This window comes from Trachypithecus francoisi, unplaced genomic scaffold, assembly GCF_009764315.1.
Source record: "Trachypithecus francoisi isolate TF-2019V2 unplaced genomic scaffold, Tfra_2.0 Lachesis_group11, whole genome shotgun sequence".
In the NCBI taxonomy this organism is placed as follows: Eukaryota; Metazoa; Chordata; class Mammalia; order Primates; family Cercopithecidae; genus Trachypithecus; species Trachypithecus francoisi.
In genome coordinates, this window is record NW_022681456.1 from 30,368,665 (window position 1) to 30,385,993 (window position 17,329).

Consider the following 17,329-nt stretch of genomic DNA (forward strand, 5'->3'; position numbering starts at 1 on the left):
GCGGACAGACACAGTCTCTTGGGTAGACAGAGGTATAACATCACCATTTGAGAAATACGTTTGCAGTTATTTTCCAAGAGCAGATAAATATCTGTTGGGTTTTGTTTAATTTATGGTGATTATAAGGGGAAGAAAAGTGGATTCAAATTACCAGAACAACTACTGGATCTGTGGAAAGCAGAAAGACCTATCTGCCTATCTGTCTATCTATCTATCTATCTATCTATCTATCCATCCATCCATCCATCCATCTATCAATCATCTATCTATCTATCTATCTATCTATCTATCATCTATCTATCTATCTATCTACGTTGCCTGGGGACACTTATGATTGCTATGAGAAGACAAAAGCAACATCATTATAGTCATTCCTTCCCTCTTGTTGCCCCTCCTTGCCTTCTTGAGTTTTTTCTGCTTCAACATTGCTGACCTGAAGAACAGTGCTGAGTAAAGCTGACATTTCAGATCAATTGGGGTTGAAGGGAGGATAGGATTCCTTAGAGGGCTCTGAAAAGCCCCTGGGATTGTGGGCAAGATAGTACATGGGTGTGCATGCATATTTTTTAGGAGACAAGATTTTTCAAAGGGGCTATGGTTCCCAAAGAGTTAAGAATTTTTAGAGAGAAGCTGCTTAGGGCTGGAAGGGAATCCATATGGTTAGAGGTTTTCTGCACTCCCACCACCTGAGCGTTTCTTTCCTCTCTCCTTTCCTCTGCTTGGCTTTTCTGTCTCCACCTTCCCACTGCCCTCTTCTCAGTTCTAAACCTGCTCCCATGCATTTCACTTTGTGCATTCCATGGGTGCCTTTCACAGCTGTAGATATATGTGGCTCTTTGTCTGCAGGAGACCAAGTATCTACATGTTTGCAAAAACACAGGATTGACTGCCTTTTTCAGTCTTTGCCTGGATGCTTGCTGGATGCGCTGATGTAGCACTAAGTCCTGGCAGCTGGGGAGGTCACTCGTTTCAGCAGACTGCCTCACTGAGACAAGCAGACTCCAGCTGAGAGGATCAGCCCATACAGGCGGAGCTGACACCAACCCAGGAGTGGGAAGCAGAGTCTCTTCATATCCTTGGTAGACTGTCTTCTCCCTGCCGTCAGTCACAGGCAGCTCTCTTCACTGGCAAAGGAAGATCCTGAACAAATGCTATTTCTGCAGCCCATCTAGTTTGCCAGGTCACAGAGCTTCAAGCTCAGGAAGATTAAAAAATTATGAGGAGGCTCTCATTCTAAGAGGAATCCCTCACTGGTATGCCACATCCAGTGTTTTCCAAATTCTTTCACATTAGGTTGTCTCATTTAAGCTTTGCAACAACCAACTCTGACAGCTAAAGCAAACATTCTTGTTTTCAATATTAGAAAACAAGTCAGAAAGGTATAATTAAAAGATTGCATGGATTTTGCAGTTCAATTCCTGGACTGTAGCTGTTTGGCCAAGTTGCTGTCCCCCTTTAGGCCTCAATTTTTTCATCTGCAAATGAAGAAATCCAGGTACCAGTGTGGTTGTGTGGATTATATGATATAATTTTCATAAAGTGCCTAGCATGTAGGGCCCATGCAAAAGGTTACAAGTAAACTTACCCTTAAGTCTCTCATAAGGATACACACAAAATGAATCTTAGGGTTGAGCATGTCCAAACTCCCAAAACTCTTGATGGTTGATAAACAAAGGCAACTGCGAAATGCTCTTTGGGTCAGTCTAAAAGATTGTGAAAGGTAGAAAAAAATTAGACAGGGAATACATTTTCTCTGTGTGACAGGTGTGTTCTCTCAGTTAAAGAAGGAAGTAAAAGGATATGGAATGACTATAACTAAATGCCACTTTGCCATCATGCTGGATTGAGGGAGTATTGTCGTGACGCACTAAGGGCCATGAATTTAGAGTCAAGAGCCAGGATTTGGGTCTCCATTTTGTACACTACCAGCTAGGTTTGAATTCCATCTGACACCCTTCCAGATGGATGACCCCTTGTCCTTAATCTGTGAAATGGAGCAAAGACCCACTCTCCCAATTCCTGTGGTTCCTTGAGGGGATTATGTGGAGTACCCTGTGCATTAGGGTACTTAGAGATCAAGTTGAACTTGCTTGAGTTGAATAGGCCCTTGATCTTAGACATCCTTAAGCTTCAATAGGGAGAGCTCTCTATGATCTATAACCTCAGCCAATAACAGGTTACTTGTCACCACCAGTTCCATGGACATAGATACTGACCAGGCCAGTAATAATATATAAGGAATTGGTTGCAGCCACCATCTCATTGAAGCCAGGCTTACGTAGCAGCCATGGGGACAACTTCATGTGTGGGATTGTATAACGGGCCCTGTGAATGATCTTGCATTTCCAAATACTTTTTGTGCTTAACATCATCCACTTGGTACTATATTGCACATGGCACTGGCATATGAGATAAAAGATCAGCTTTTCACGCGGCTTTTCTTTCTCCTTCCCTTCTTTCTTCCTCTTTCCTTCCCTCCTTCCACCATCCTGTTTCCTCCTTGCTTCCTTCTTTCTTCTTTCCCTTTTCTCTTCTCTTCTTCCTTTCCTTGCACCATTCTGACAATACTCAAAACCAATAGCCTCTTTTATTTTTCATTCTCTTTGATGTTTTTGTAGCATTTGACACAAATATACCCCAGGAATTCTCTCTTTCCTTAGCATTTTATGAATTATGTGGCCCTTACCTTTTAAAAATCTTGACTGTTGGAATTTTCTTCCTTTTCTTACTACTCCTTCTCAAACAGCACAGAGTCAGCGTTGCCAAATTCCTCTCTCATTCACATTTATCTCCTAATTCAGTTATCATTTATGCTACCGATATTGATTGAGTGCCCACTCGGTGTCAGTCACATGATAGGATGCAATAGTGAAAAAGACAGACATGGTGCCTAGACCCATGCATTGTATAATCTAGTAGGTTGTGGCTACATGGCATAATACATGGCAGTGATAGAGAAGGTGGCATGCCTCAGGAGTAGTCTTAGGAGGTGCACTGAGGCACTGAGTCCAGGCGTGGGTTCAGTTGATGAGAAGAAGGGGAGCAGGGCCAAATAAGTGCTCCTGGAGTGACACAGCCGATACATGGAGGAGGCTTTAGGTATCTTCTGTTTGGCCCAATGTTGGTTGACCATAACTAGAGTTGTCAGTGACAGGCAACCAGATCTCAATGCAATGGTGAGCTCTCAGAAGACAGAATTGGATATTTGGGGATATAGGGGCCAACCTGCCAATGGATAATGTTTATGAGATACATAGTATCTTAAAAACGATATTGGGAGGGTAGTTGTAATTTAGGGGGTGGTTGGAATAAATGGCCCTACAGGTTATTATTTTATTTATTCATAATTTCACTCATATCTATTCACTCACTCCCTCTGCTTAGTAAGCACAGTTTCACTCTTCATGTGTGTGAGATCCCTTTTAGTCATCTAGTTTGGGGATTCTTATTTTTCCATGTGAACAGAGAGAACAGATGCTTTGCCCTAAAACCACTACACCTGACTTCTGACCACTGCTGTCTCCAGGAGGCAGAGGGTAATAGCTGGGCATCATCAGCCAGCCTTTGGCACATCATTCTTGCCAAGAGCTTCCTGAAGAGCATTCCTTCTCCAGAAAGAAAGTAGAAGCTACTTAAAAGAGAAAAACAAAACCGTTAAAAGTCTTGCTCCTGCAGGATGTTGGCAAGCCATCTCTTCTTCCTTTGTGGGAGCTGTGGAGATCAGCACGCAGCAACTGCTTCTCTGCGCGGCTGGAGGCCACTGCCTAGAAGGAGACATCCGGGAGCCTGGGAGGGGGTGGTGAAAACAGCCTTCTATTTCACACCCAAGAAACCAGGATTTATTGCTCTCTCTGAGACAGGCTGGAGGCAAGCCTGGGTGCCTTGCCGGCTAACCCCTGGGGCTGGTGAACGTCCGGTGGGGCGGGGGGTAAGATTGGACTCAGCCTGCACCTTGAGCTGCTGTAAATTGAATGGGCCTCCTCTGACCCACTGGCCAGGAAGCAGGTTCTGGCCAGGCCTGGGGGGTCTTTTGCTCAGTGACGCTCCTGAGCCAGCCGCCCCTTGGCGTCCTGGCTAAGCATTTGACCCCGACTTAATGGGACTACTACGTGGGTGTCCAGGGCCAGCTCTCCAGCGGGCTGCTTCCTTTGGAGCCAAATCAATATTTATTAATGATCTGCCCCCACCGGGTGCCTCCGCTCCACAGAGGGCCTCTGTTGCCCCAGCCTGCCCAAGTCATTCATTAACCGTGAAGCCCAGCCGCCCACCCGAGAGGCTGTTGAGGGGCTCACAGAGGCCAGCCCACCGGCCGAGGTATTTGGCAAGGCCATTAATGAGCTAATCTGATTTAACTTTTCAAAACAGAGGTCTGGGTCGCTGGGGTCAGTCTCTATTTCCAGCTTTGTGAGAGAGACTGGGTGGGGGAAGGGACCTGCAGCCTTCAGTAAAGAAAAGAAGGGGTATGTGAAGGAGAACTTACGTTAAAAAGAGACTATCTCTAAATCCAGGGATGCTTAGGATGGGGCAGGCCCAAGGCTGTCCTAGGGATCTTCTTCAAGCACCTTTAGAGATCTATTTTAGTTTGTCACACTTCCTTTCCTTCTCAAGGTGGGAGAAAATGAATCTAAAATTTAAAAGCACTCCTTCACCACCACCACACTTTTATTCAAAGCCCAGCATTGCTTTTTGGTGAAGTGCATTGGCTGCAGAATTGTTTTTTCAGCTCAGCTAGCTCAGTGATCTTGAGCAAATCACTTTATCTCTTTGAGCCTGTTTGCTCATCAGTGAGCAGCAATAATGTCTACCACCTAGGACTGTTTTGAGAATTAAAGGAGATCATGAAAGCAAAGCACTTAGCACAGTATCTGGTGCATAATAAGCTCTCAAGAAAATGTAACTTTAGAGGAAAAAGGGTAGCGCTACCTTTTTGCCTGGGAAAAATCAGAAGAGCCCAGGTGCAGAGGTTAGAGACACAAGCACAGACTGGCTTGGCCTCTAGTGGCCTCTGAGACCACTAACTTAGTCAGACAAGCAACTCTGGAGTTTATTATGAGGCTCAAGTGCAAGGACTGATGTCACAGGTACACCTGTTGTGGGTCAGTTTCTTCCCACTCCAAAGAAGGAGGCAGGCAAGGGCTCAGCACCTTGCCCATTTCACAGATGCAAAGCCAGAGACTCAGGAATTAAGTAGTTTGCTCAGACTCCCATGTTGTGTGGGCGGGAAAGATGAGACTTGAACTCAGACCTGCTGGCTTCAAGCCCAGGATATGCACACCCTTCGCACAATGTAAAGAGTCAGTACATGTGTCAAGGCTTGGCACTGAGTTTGTCTGGGGTCCTCTGTGGTCTCCCCTGAGGTCCTTGCACTGCCTGTTTCACAACTCTGCAAGATGGGAAGTGAGCCACATCAGGAATCGATCCCCAGTCCCCAACACCCAGCACCCAGGTGCCTCTCCCCGGTCTCGTTCCTCAGGCTTTGTCCCTGCTCTCCAACATGATAGCTGGTGAATTTCTCTCTCTCTCTCTTTTTTTTTTTTTTGAGACGGAGTCTCACTCTGTCGCCCAGGCTGGAGTGCAGTGGCCGGATCTCGGCTCACTGCAAGCCCCACCTCCAGGGTTCACGCCATTCTCCTGCCTCAGCCTCTCGAGTAGCTGGGACTACAGGCGCCCGCCACCTCGCCCGGCTGATTTTTTGTATTTTTAATAGAAATGGGGTTTCACCGTGTTAGCCAGGATGGTCTCAATCTCCTGACCTCGTGATCCGCCCGTCTCGGCCTCCCAAAGTGCTGGGATTACAGGCTTGAGCCACCGCGCCCAGCCGAATTTCTCTTAATGGTTAGGCCTGACCTGGGTCCTCATCCTACCATAGAAGACGCATAGACTGTATCCACCGGCATTAACTTCACGTGACGGAATAGATTAAAGATGGGGCTGGGCTGCTGCCTGGAGGAAGTGAGCACCAGGCCTTCTCACCCTTTCTCACTTGCCCTTCTATAATGATAATAATACCACTACCAGATACTTATAAGCACTTGCTGTGTGCCAGACACCATTCTAAGCACTCTCCATACATGAGTTCATTTTAATCCTCGCATCAACCCTCTGAAGGACATACTATTATTATAGCTATTTCGTAAATGGGAAACCAGGGAACAGAGAGATTCAGTAATTTGCACAAAGTTCCAAAGTTGAGGTTTGAGCTAGATTGGAGCTAGGCGGTCTGGCTAGGTGTGTATGAAGAGCCCGCAGGCTTTGCCACTTCTCCAGCCTGGCTGTGTTTTGGACCTTTTGTTGAAGATGGTGGGGTCTCGAAGCCACCAAAGGCCCCTGGACTCAGGTGAGCACCCTGTAGCCTCGCAGGGCTACCTTGGGGTCCCTCACAGGCTCTGTGACAAGGTGCAGAGCTCAAAGGTCTGGGATGTGGCGAGCTGTTTTGATCTTTGTCTTCTTTTTACAGAGACTTGAATCATCTGAGTCTTGGCAAATTTTCTCAAGTTCTTCAAATTTTTTGTTTTTGTTTTGTTTTATTTTGTTTTGTTGCTCCGACCAAGACAGCTGAACGAAGTCAGGTGGCCCAGTAAGAATTTTCCTTTGGATAAGGAAAAAAAGGGGGGGGGGGGGGAAGTCACCCAGAGCTGGAAATACGCTGGTTCTGCTGCCCTCTGGCGTTCGCTGGGCGCCAGCCAGCCCACACAGCCCCAAGTCAAGGTGGTGCACCCTAGCTTAGGTTTACGGGGAAGAACGTTGTTTCTCTGGTGGGAGGAGAAAGGGAAATGAGGCAGTGCATTTGGGAACTGAACAAATGTAGTGACTGTATTTCTGAAAAATAAATGAGGTTGACACATTGATTGAAGTGGAGCTGACTTTTCAAGTATCCTCTGGCCAGTCTCAGCCCTTCAGAGGATCCCACGGGTCTCAGAATAAGAAACTCAAAAGGGTTTGATGCGCAGATGAATCTAATACCCACATGTCACAGAAACTGAAGCCCAAGATTAGAAACCTCTTAATATCAAAGCTGGACAGAGAACCAGCTTCCTGACCCCAATCTCTGTTCTTTCCTCCTCCCTCCCCCTCCTCCTTTAGTCATCATCATTAAAATCATTGCCATACTAATGGTTAACACTGATAAAGCACTTATTATGGGCCACTGTGCTAAGATGTGTCAAATTGCTGCAGCATTTAATTCATCCAATAATATGGAAAGAGCATTTTAATTCATTTTGTGAATAGGGAAACTAAGACTCCAGGAGATAAGACACTGGCCAGTTGCACAACAAAATAAGTGGCAGAGACTTTCGAGCCTTGCTGGAAAACTTTCCACTCTGCTCTCTGCTATGATAAGCTAAGGACAGAGTAGAAAAAATTATATATATATATGTATATGTGTATATATGTCTGTATATGCATATATATACACATACATATATAGTATGTGTCATATGTGTGTGTGTTTATATACATACACACACATATGTAACTCAAAGCTGAGCAGTAATACTATCTACTGTGTGCCAGTATTGTTTTCCATAAATCATGCATATTAACTCATTTGACATCATGTTGTTCTTATAAAGCAATATTTTCTAGTACTACTATTACCACCATTTCAAAGATAGGAAGAGTGAGGCACAAAGAGATTTAATAACTTTTCCTGGGCTCATAGATAGTAAACGCAGAGATAAGATTCAAACCTGGGCTGTCTGGCTGTTGTAAGACTCTTAACCATTGCTGGACTGACTATTCATGACACAAATAGGAAACCAACTCTGGACTAGGGCCAGATCCTGACTATCCCAGATTTCACTGAGCCATGCCAAGGCAATGTCAAGTCACCAGGGTCTTCCCTCTGGGGTCTAGAGGCAGAGGATGTCATAGTAAATAGCATGTTGCCTTTAACCTCAAAAAGACAAGAGATAAGTGTTGGCAAGGGTGTGGAGAAGAGGGAACCCTTGTACTCTGCTGGTGGGGATGTAAGTTGGCACAGCGATTACGGAAAACAGCATGAAAGTCCCTCAAAAATTGAAAATATAAATACCATACTTTCCAGAAATCCCACGTCTGAGTATATATTCAAAGGAAATGAAATCAGTATGTCGAAGAGATGTCTGCACGCCCTATTCATTGCAGTATTATTCACAACAGCCAAGGGAAACACCCTACATATCTATCAACAGGTGGATGAATGAAGAAAGTGTGATACCCCCGAACACAGACACACACACTGGAATATTATTCAGCCATAAAAAGGAAATCTTGTCATTTGGGACAACATGGGTGAATCCGAAGGGCATTATGCCAAGTGAAATAAGCCAGACACAGAAAGACAAATACTGCATGGTATCACTTATATCCAATTCAAAACGTGTTGAATTTATAGAAGCAGAGAATAGAATGTTGGCTGCCAGGGGGTAGGGTGATGAGAGAAATTGGGAGATGGTCAAGGGTACAAAGTTTCCTTTGCAAGTGCTGGGGGTCAAATGTACGTACGGCATGGTGGCTATTGTTAATCACACTTTACTGTGTACTTGAAATTTGCTCAGTGAGATCTGAAGTGTCCTGGTCCCACTCCATCCCCACACAGGAAAAATGACTACATGAGATGATTAATATGTTCATTAACTTGATCATGGTAACCATGATGCATGCATGTATTAAATAATTACATTGTATTTATAATTTTATAATATAAATATATATATAAGTGTTATATAAAATATATGCAATAAGCCAGGTGTGGTGACTCACACCTGTAATCCCAGAACTTTGGGAGGCTGAGGCAAGCAGATCATGAGGTCAGGAGTTCCAGACCAGCCTGGCCAATGTGGCGAAATCCTGTCTCTACTAAAAATACAAAAATTAGCGGGGTGTGGTGGCATGTGCCTGTAGTCCCAGCTACTTGGGAGGCTGAGGCAGGAAAATTGCTTGAACCTGGGAGGCTTAGGTTGCAGTGAGCCGAGACTACGCCACTGCACTCCAGCCTGGGCGACAGAGAAAGACTCCGTTTCAAATAAATAAATACTAAAATATATGCAATATATACAAATATAATTGTGTGTATACATGAAAATTTTACAATTGTATGCAATTTTATACAATTGTAATTTTATATTATAAAATATATACATTTTTTATTGTTCCATTATACCCCAATAAAGATGGAATTTTTAAAAAAGAATTTAAAAAAGAGCATCCCCATAACTTTCCATTTCCTTAAGCTTCTTTATTCTTCTTCTTCAAGAATTTCCTGACATCGTCACGTATTTACATTTACTTATTTCGTGTTGCCCCTGCCAGAACGTAAGCACCACAAGGATGAAGAATCCCTTGTATGCACCCCCCAGTGCTTTGTGCTTGGAATGTAGGAGGTGCTCAGTACATACTTGTGGAATCTCCTTTGGTGATTCTAAGGGTCCCCTAAGTAAGAAGAGGGTGCAGCAAGAAAGGACTTGGCCTGCCTTATTTCTGGGGCCAGCAGTTACTGACAGAATTATGAATGATTCCCAGGCGAAAGAGAAATGATGAATGAATGGAGACGGGCTACCTCCACGGTGCAGGGATGGGGTTATCCATGGTGCTGAACACAGAGGAGAGAAGTTAGGCCCCCTTGTCCAGGTGGGTGCCAGTCATTGAAACTCCGCAGTGGAAAGGTCCTGGAGAAACAAGAAAGATCTTTCTTAAAGAAGATCCTGAGCCCTGGATGACTCTGAAGTGCTGATTCCTTTCTCAAGGCCTTGCAAACCTGGGTGGGAAAAACCCCCATTCCTGGCACTGACAACAGAGGTTCAGTGTGCAATACAAATGCTGGACCCACAGAGGAAGGAGAGCTTGGGGAGGGGTGTAGGTGACAAGGTGGGAAGCCACGTTCCTCACCAAGTGAGCAGAGCATGGTATTGAGTCACCCGAGACTCCAAAGTTTCAGCAGTTGGGACCAAGCAGGTCTATCAAGAGACTTGCCCTCACTGTTCCTCAGTTTCTTCATCTGTAAAATGGGATAATAATAATACCTACCTCAAAGGACTGTTGCAGAAATTGAAGGGGATAGCATATGTGAAATGTTTAGGGCAGTGTCTGATACACAGCAAGTACTACAGAAGTGCTACCTGGAATGATGGCAGCATCTGCTTCTGTTCTTGCTGTCCATAGGGAGCCAATCTGGAAAAGAGGGCTGGGCTTTAGGGGCATGGAAACCTCTGGGCAGGAAATCTGGCTTCAGAGCCAGCCCTCCTTATCAGTATGCTCTGCCACCTTCCCATGAGTGGCAGGAGATTGACGATCAAGACCAGAAGCCAGAGAGTCAGCTAGACCTGTATTTAAATCCTGACTCCACTCTTTCTTAGCAGTGTGTGTATTTGGGTTTGCACTAAACCTCTCTGTACCTCAGTGTCCTCGTCTTTAAAATGGGAATATTAATAGTACCCACCTCACAGCTAAAATATTTAGAACACCATTCTGTGTTAGTTTTATTGCTAACATGGGTGGTAGAGAGCCTAGGCTCCTTAGCTCTGCAGAAACAAGGGTCTAAATGGACCTTGATGAACTGCTGGAATCAGCTCTCCTTGTTTTGCTGGAATGCAGCTGCTGCTCCTCCTGAGGCTTCTGTTTAGATCATGGATGGAATTTCCCCAGATTGGCCACTAGATGGCATGCATGCTCTTTCCTGTCCCATCTAAGTAGGTCAGAATCTTGAATAATGGGTGTCAGATGGAAAGTCGTGTTTTATGTGCCAGACGCTGAGCGGCACCCTTTGCCTGTTTCTCATCACTGCCCACAGCAATCCTCAGATTCAAGGAGCTACTCCACCAGAAATGCTACACCAGAAGTGCCTGGCACATGGGAAGCCTTCAAAAACACATTTGCGGTTCTTCCTATAGTTGTGTATCCCAGTTGTTTTGTTCCTCCTCCTCCCGGAGGAGGAACTGAGACACAGAGAGGATAAGTAGGCAGATGGAGCCCAGGTTCTAAGCCAGACTGGATGCTGATTGGAAGTTCAGCATCTTCCCCTCAACCTCATTTCAGGGGAAGTTTGGAAGCCTTGTGCTCACTTCAGGGTTCCCACCACATCTATTTTGGCTCTCTGGATTCTTTTTGAATCTACCACTTTCTTACTCCTGGTGTGATCTTAAACCAGCTATTTAAAATTTTAGAGCCTCAGTTTCTTACCCGCGCAAGAGGGGTTATCATGCCTGCCTTATTTTGGAGGTACCTCAGAAATAGCAACTGTACTAAAGCAGGCACTCTGGATGGTGGTTACTGCTGTCAACACCTTAAATGTTAACATAACCAGGGTGAATCCATTAGTTCCTTCCTTCCCTCCTTTCTTCCTTCCCTTTCTTCCTTCCTTATCTTCTTTTCTCCCTCCTTTCTATCCTTTTTTTCCCTCCCTCTCTTCCCTCTTTCTTCCTTCCTTCTTTTTCTCTTTATGCCTGGTACAACAAAGTACCCATGGTTTCTGCCCTTATGAAACTTACAGTCCAAAATGCCCTTGTCTCTGTTCATTCCTGCCAAATTTTCACCTGCAATGTGTCTTGTTTCCTGTAACCCACAGGGACGTCAGTGCTGCCACCTGCCCTTCTCCCTGGGCCCCTCTCTCTGTAAGACCCAGGTGTTGTAGTCCACCCTACTCAAGCCCAACCCCTTCCCCACTGCACTGGCTCAGAAGCAAGTCTGAAATCCTTTAGGTGCTGCAAGGCATCTTCAGATCCCAACTACCTGACTCCCTTCGCTCTGCTTCACAATGGCTTTCTAACTGGCTTTGCAATCAAAAGACTTTGCTGCAGTGCCTGGGGCCTTTGGGAGGGAAACACATAATGGGAAGATGGGATCTCATGAACTTGTTTACAGTAGAACAGTCTGGTTTTATATAATTTATATTTTGGGCCTATATGTAATATTCTGCTGTGAATGGCAGGACGCAGTGGCTCATGCCTGTAATCCCAGCACTTTGGAAGTCCAAGGGGGTGGGTCACCTGAGGTCAAAAGTTCGAGACCAGCCCAGTCAACATGGTGAAACTCTGCCTCTACCAAAACTATAAAAATTAGCCAGGCATGGTGGAGCACTCCTGTAATCCTAGCTATTCGGGAGGCTGAGGCAGGAGAGTCGCTTAAACCCAGGAGGCAGAGGTTGCAGCGAGCTGAGATCACGTGCCACTGTACTCCAGCTTGAGTGACAGAGGGGAAAAAAAATTCTGCTACTAAAGAAAACCATCAAAGAAAACTACCATGATGGGTGGGAGGGAGATGAATTTTGAGATAATTCAGAGAACATCTCCAGGAAAGATAATGTATTTGGGAATGGGTTTTAAAACTGGTTTCTAAGGAAAATGGAGTTTAACTTTTGAATGACAGTAATTTGGGGGTTATCTGGAAGCCAGCCCACTTGCCATCACCATTGACTGGGATACCCACTTCTGATCTCAGCGAGGCCCTTGGCCATGTCCTGCCAATCTGCACTCAGGACTTTGCCTTCTCTGTGTTTCAGTGCCCTGGTTCCCAAGAACCATTCAAGAACTGGACAGATTTGCCAATCAGATTCTCAGCTATGGAGCGGAACTGGATGCTGACCACCCTGTGAGTCCATGGCCCATAGGATGAGATTCTTTCAGTGCCTCTCCTCCACTCCCCTCCCCTCCTCCTACCTCCTCCACTTGGAGCAATGTGCTTGTTCCCTTGTTCAACAGACACTTATTGTGTTCCTATTTACACGAGGGCTGGGAAAAATTAGCAAGACATTATTGTCATCATCATTATCATGGTCATCATTATTGTAGGAGCAAATATAAATCACTGTCCAGAAACTATTGTCTCTATATACTAGATCTGTGTGTGCACAAATCATCATTGCTTCTGCCTGTGTACATCTATGGAGGTTTAAATCAAGTGCTTGGTAAACAGCAACCTGTACTAACAACTCTGCCAACTGCAGGGGGCAGGGGGGAGTGGCGACATTGAAACTGGATCTTAAAAACTGAGTGGGAGATGTTGGTCAGATAAGGAACAGAGAAGGCTTATGGCTGAAAGAACAGTGTATGAGAATACCAAGAGTCCTGGAAGCATCCACAATATTGTGGCAATGACTGGTTGGTGCATTAAGTATGATAATGAGAGATGCGGTTGGGGCAGTGGGTTGGGATCAGATTGTAAAAGGTCTGATAGACCAGAAAGAGGAACACGGACTGGGCCTGTGTCTTGCGGTCATGGGGGCAGGTCCTTTAATGGTTTTTGAGTAGAGGACTGGGTAGGGGAACTTTCATCGTTCCCTCTACTCTGGGGCAGAGGGTCTGGGAAGGAACAGCCCAGGCTGCGGTAACTCGGGCCAGGTCTCACAGCCTCCTTTGGTGGGAAGGGCCACCGTCCTGTTGCCTGCCCTTTATTCTCTGCCAGGCAAATGGCTCGTTAATCTTTAAATGACTTGCAGCCATTTACATTGGTGAAGGTTTAGTAGAACCCAGAGGAGGCGTCTACACTTCCACAGGAGTCTGTTTTCTCCTCACATTTATGTGGGTCTTTACAATCAGCAAAGGATGTTCCCAAAGGCCTTTTTCAGGAGGCAAAGCAGATGCTTCCATCTTACAAAACTAGTGAGGCCTGAGGAACCTGATGACTTTTCTAGGGACCTGTGCTATACTGTGAATCCTGAGAGCTCATGGTGCCTGGAGACAAAGACCTGGCTAGTGGCAGAAATCCAGGCTCTTTTACAGAGGCCAAAGGCGAACTATGTCAGGGGCAGGCTGGCCTTTTGAAATATGAATGATTGATGCTTCTTCTAATTCAAATTGTAAAACCCATTATAGTGGGCTTGAAAACACAGAAGAGCATGAGGAGGAAAATGAAAAGCAACCATAATTTTAGTTATTTCTATTTTTCTCTCTGGACTATTCTGCATTTTTTAAATAATGAGAAAGCATATATAAACAGAAACAAAGGTGAATTTCCTCCCATCTCCCAGACTTCAAAACAGAAAAAAAAAATCACCTATTATTACACTATTCTAAAATAATCAATAAATCAATATTAATATTTGGGTGTGCCTCCATCCTTCCTCCTTTCTCTCTCTGTCTCTCTCTCTAAATATATATATATATATGTATATATGCACACAATTGTGTGTGGGTGTGTGTGTGTGTGTATAGTGCCACAACTTACTAACCAGCACCCAATTGCAAACGTATAGGAAGTTTGAGTCTCGCCTGTGCATTTTCATGTGAACTTCCAATGACTTCCTTGAATATTAGCTGTGAAATTAAACTAAGTTATATTTAAACTAAGGATAGGAATTACATTTAAGGCTCTTAGTATATATTACTTAAATACTCTCTCTTGCTGAAAACTAAAGGTAAATGTGGGGACTTCTGACCCCCATTCCATCCTCCTGTATACCATGTAGCCTACTCCCAGGAGCCCTGGGGTGCCAAGGTTGCCCCAGGTGGGACTCTGCTTTGTGTACCCATTCAACAGGTCTCTGTCTGGGGCCTCTTAGCCATCAATTCTGTCCGCAAAGCATCTCCAAAGATACTGGTTCTCAGAAAAGCTATCTGTTCACCTCTGACCCCATCCAAGGGATCTGCCCAGCAGGGCGTTATTCTCCTCTTACCAAACTCCTATCTTCCTGCCCCAAACCAGCATTTTTCCCACTGGTCTCACTCCCTTTTCATTTGGGGCAGTGGAAGACGCCAATACAAAGAGATTGACATTTTTCTCCCTGTATCCTCATGTCCCCTCCAAAGCAGCTGGCACTGGCTTTAAAAGTCTCTGGAATTCATTGGGCTTTAAAAGCCACGTCTTTGACTCCCTGCCCTCTCAATGTTATGAATTTTATTGTAAAAATACAACATATCAGGTACACAGTTCCCTGAAGACGAGGCGCCAGGCTCTCTCTGTTCCTTTGGTTTCTCATCAGATCCCAGGGACGTGGGCCAAGGACAAAGCAAACACTCCAGCGTGCTTTCCCAGAGACCCCAGGGCCCACACGCCTGGCTGCAGTGTGTGACTGCAAACAGAAACCAGCACAAGGAGTGGCGCAGGCAGCGGGTGTTCTTCTCGAAAGGACCCTCTGTTCTCTCTGTCCTATTGCATCCTGTGTAATCTCTTCGTCCCTGAAACCGGCCCTTGGCAGTATGCGTGGATGTGTGACCCAATATCTCTCATCAGATCCTCCAAAGCAGTCACTTTGAAAAATGAAGTAAAGGAAGGATTGTTTCCAAGATAGAGGGAAAATGGCCTCTGCCTTTCAGTTTTAGATAAGTGGGAAAATGAAATAGGAAAGCTAGATTCCCCAGTGACCATCTTGCCTCCTTTTCCCTTCTTTCCCGGTCTCCTTCCTTTCCCCTTTCCCACCTTGCTTGCTTTTTTCCACAAGCTTTTATTTAGCTAATGATATTAGGAGCTAATGCTTCTTCAGCATGGTCTATGTGCCAGGCACAATGCTAAATGCTTGGCATTCCTTTTTAAATTTGAATATTATCACTACCCTACGAGGGCTGTACACATCATTTTCAGATGAGAAATCTCAGAGGGAGAGGGCCGTGTAGCATCACCTGTACGTGAACTATGTCTCAGGCCATATAAAAGAAAGGGAGTTGAAGTGACAGATAAGACATGATCCCTGCCTTCCAGAGGCCTGTAGTTGTACAGTAGAGGGAGAAGGGGTGTTGATTGTTCTCAAAGCAGTGCAGGAGGGAGCTGGAATAGCAACTGTAAACTTGGCAGGCAGAATCTAACCGGTTCTACTTAATTTCCATTTCCAAAATGTACTCCCCTTTCTGTCCATGTTGTTCCCTTTACCTGAGAAGTTTTCTCTTGTCAACCTACCTGTTCTTTCCCCACTTGAAAACCTCTATTCATCTAAGGTCTAAATCACATATGTTGCCTCCCTAAAGCCTTCTTCCTGTCTCTTCCCAGACTTAAGTTTTTCACACTGTTACTCCGTTACTATCTCAGAAATGGCAACTATCACATTGTGCTTTATGCTTTGGATATAGAGTATCAGATCACAGTAAGTTTACTTCTTCATGACTTATAACCTCATGGGAGGCACAAGATACTCTATGCAAGTGAAAGGGCCATATGCATGTTTCCCAAACTATACTTTATGAAAAATATCCCATGATCAAAGAGAGAAACTCTGTATTCTATAACCCTACTTCAAATATGCAAATTCCATGATCTCATCAGAAACTTTGGAAAGTCCTGCAAAAATGAAACCCTGTCAATGTAATGTTTCCTTAAACGTATTTACCCATGGAACTCTTTTTAATGAAATGCCTAGCAACATTATCTTGAGTGCTAGTTTTCCATGGAATACAGTTTGGATAATAATTAGCTAAATAATAACTTTAAAAAGTGCATAAATGCCAGGTTTCGTGAGTCAGATAGCATGTGCTATCATTTCTAAGGTCACTGTGGACTGAAATGGTTACGGAGGCCTTCTAGAAAGAGGAAGATCTGAGTCTAGCCCTCCAGCAACCAGAGCAAGCTAACTGCTCAGCAAACAATCCCCATATCTCCATGGCTAACCCAATAAAAGTTCACTTCCAATGTGGGTCAGTAAGGGAACTACTCTACACGGTCTTTCAGAACCAAGGCTCCTTCCACCGATGGCTGTACCCTCCTTCAACTCCTTGGAGCCCACTCATTCTGCCAGTGGATGGGAGAAGAAAGAGTGAGAATTGCTTCTGGGAAGTTTTCATGGGCCATGTCTGGAGATGACTCACATCCCTTCAATCAAATTCCATTGAGTAGAGCTCAGTCACATGCCCATTACTAACTGCAAAGGAGATGGGGGAAAATAGTTTAGCAATGTTCTCTGAACAAAGGAGAGAGGACAGATCTTGGGGAACACTAGCAACCTCTGCCACATAGACCCCAACTCCAGAGTTACCTATTCCAGTTTACCTGGCAGCTGCCCTGGAGTCTAGGCTATAGATCTGCAATAGTGGGGGCTTCTTAGTGAAGAAAATATCAGCCAACACAACTGTCCTTCTGTGTATATTTCTACTTCTTGACCCAAGTCTTTGAAACTGTTTTTGTTTGTTTGTTTGTTTGTGTGTTTGTTTGTTTTATGGAGTTTCACTCTTGCTGCCCAGGCTGGAGTACAATGGTGCGATCTCAGCTCACTGCAACCTCCACCTCCTGGGTTCAAGTGATTCTCCTGCCTCAGCCTCCCGCATAGCTAGGATTACAGGTCTGTGCCACCACATCCAGCTAATTTTTGTATTTTTAGTAGAGATGGGGTTTCGTCATGTTGACCAGACTGGTCTCAAACTCCTGTCCTCAGATGATCCGCTTGCCTCGGCCTCCCAAAGTGCTGGGATTATGGGCACGAGCCACCGCG

At 44.9% G+C, this 17,329-nt stretch overlaps 1 protein-coding gene across 1 annotated transcript in view; it reads left to right on the forward strand.

The window, feature by feature from the left end:
- PAH (phenylalanine hydroxylase) overlaps positions 1–17,329 on the forward strand; it is a 72,204-nt gene that overhangs the window by 27,650 nt on the left and 27,225 nt on the right. The window contains exon 4 of the mRNA XM_033220869.1: positions 12,479–12,567. Within this exon, the coding sequence (XP_033076760.1) occupies positions 12,479–12,567 (89 nt within the window). The remainder of the gene's footprint in view (positions 1–12,478; positions 12,568–17,329) is intronic.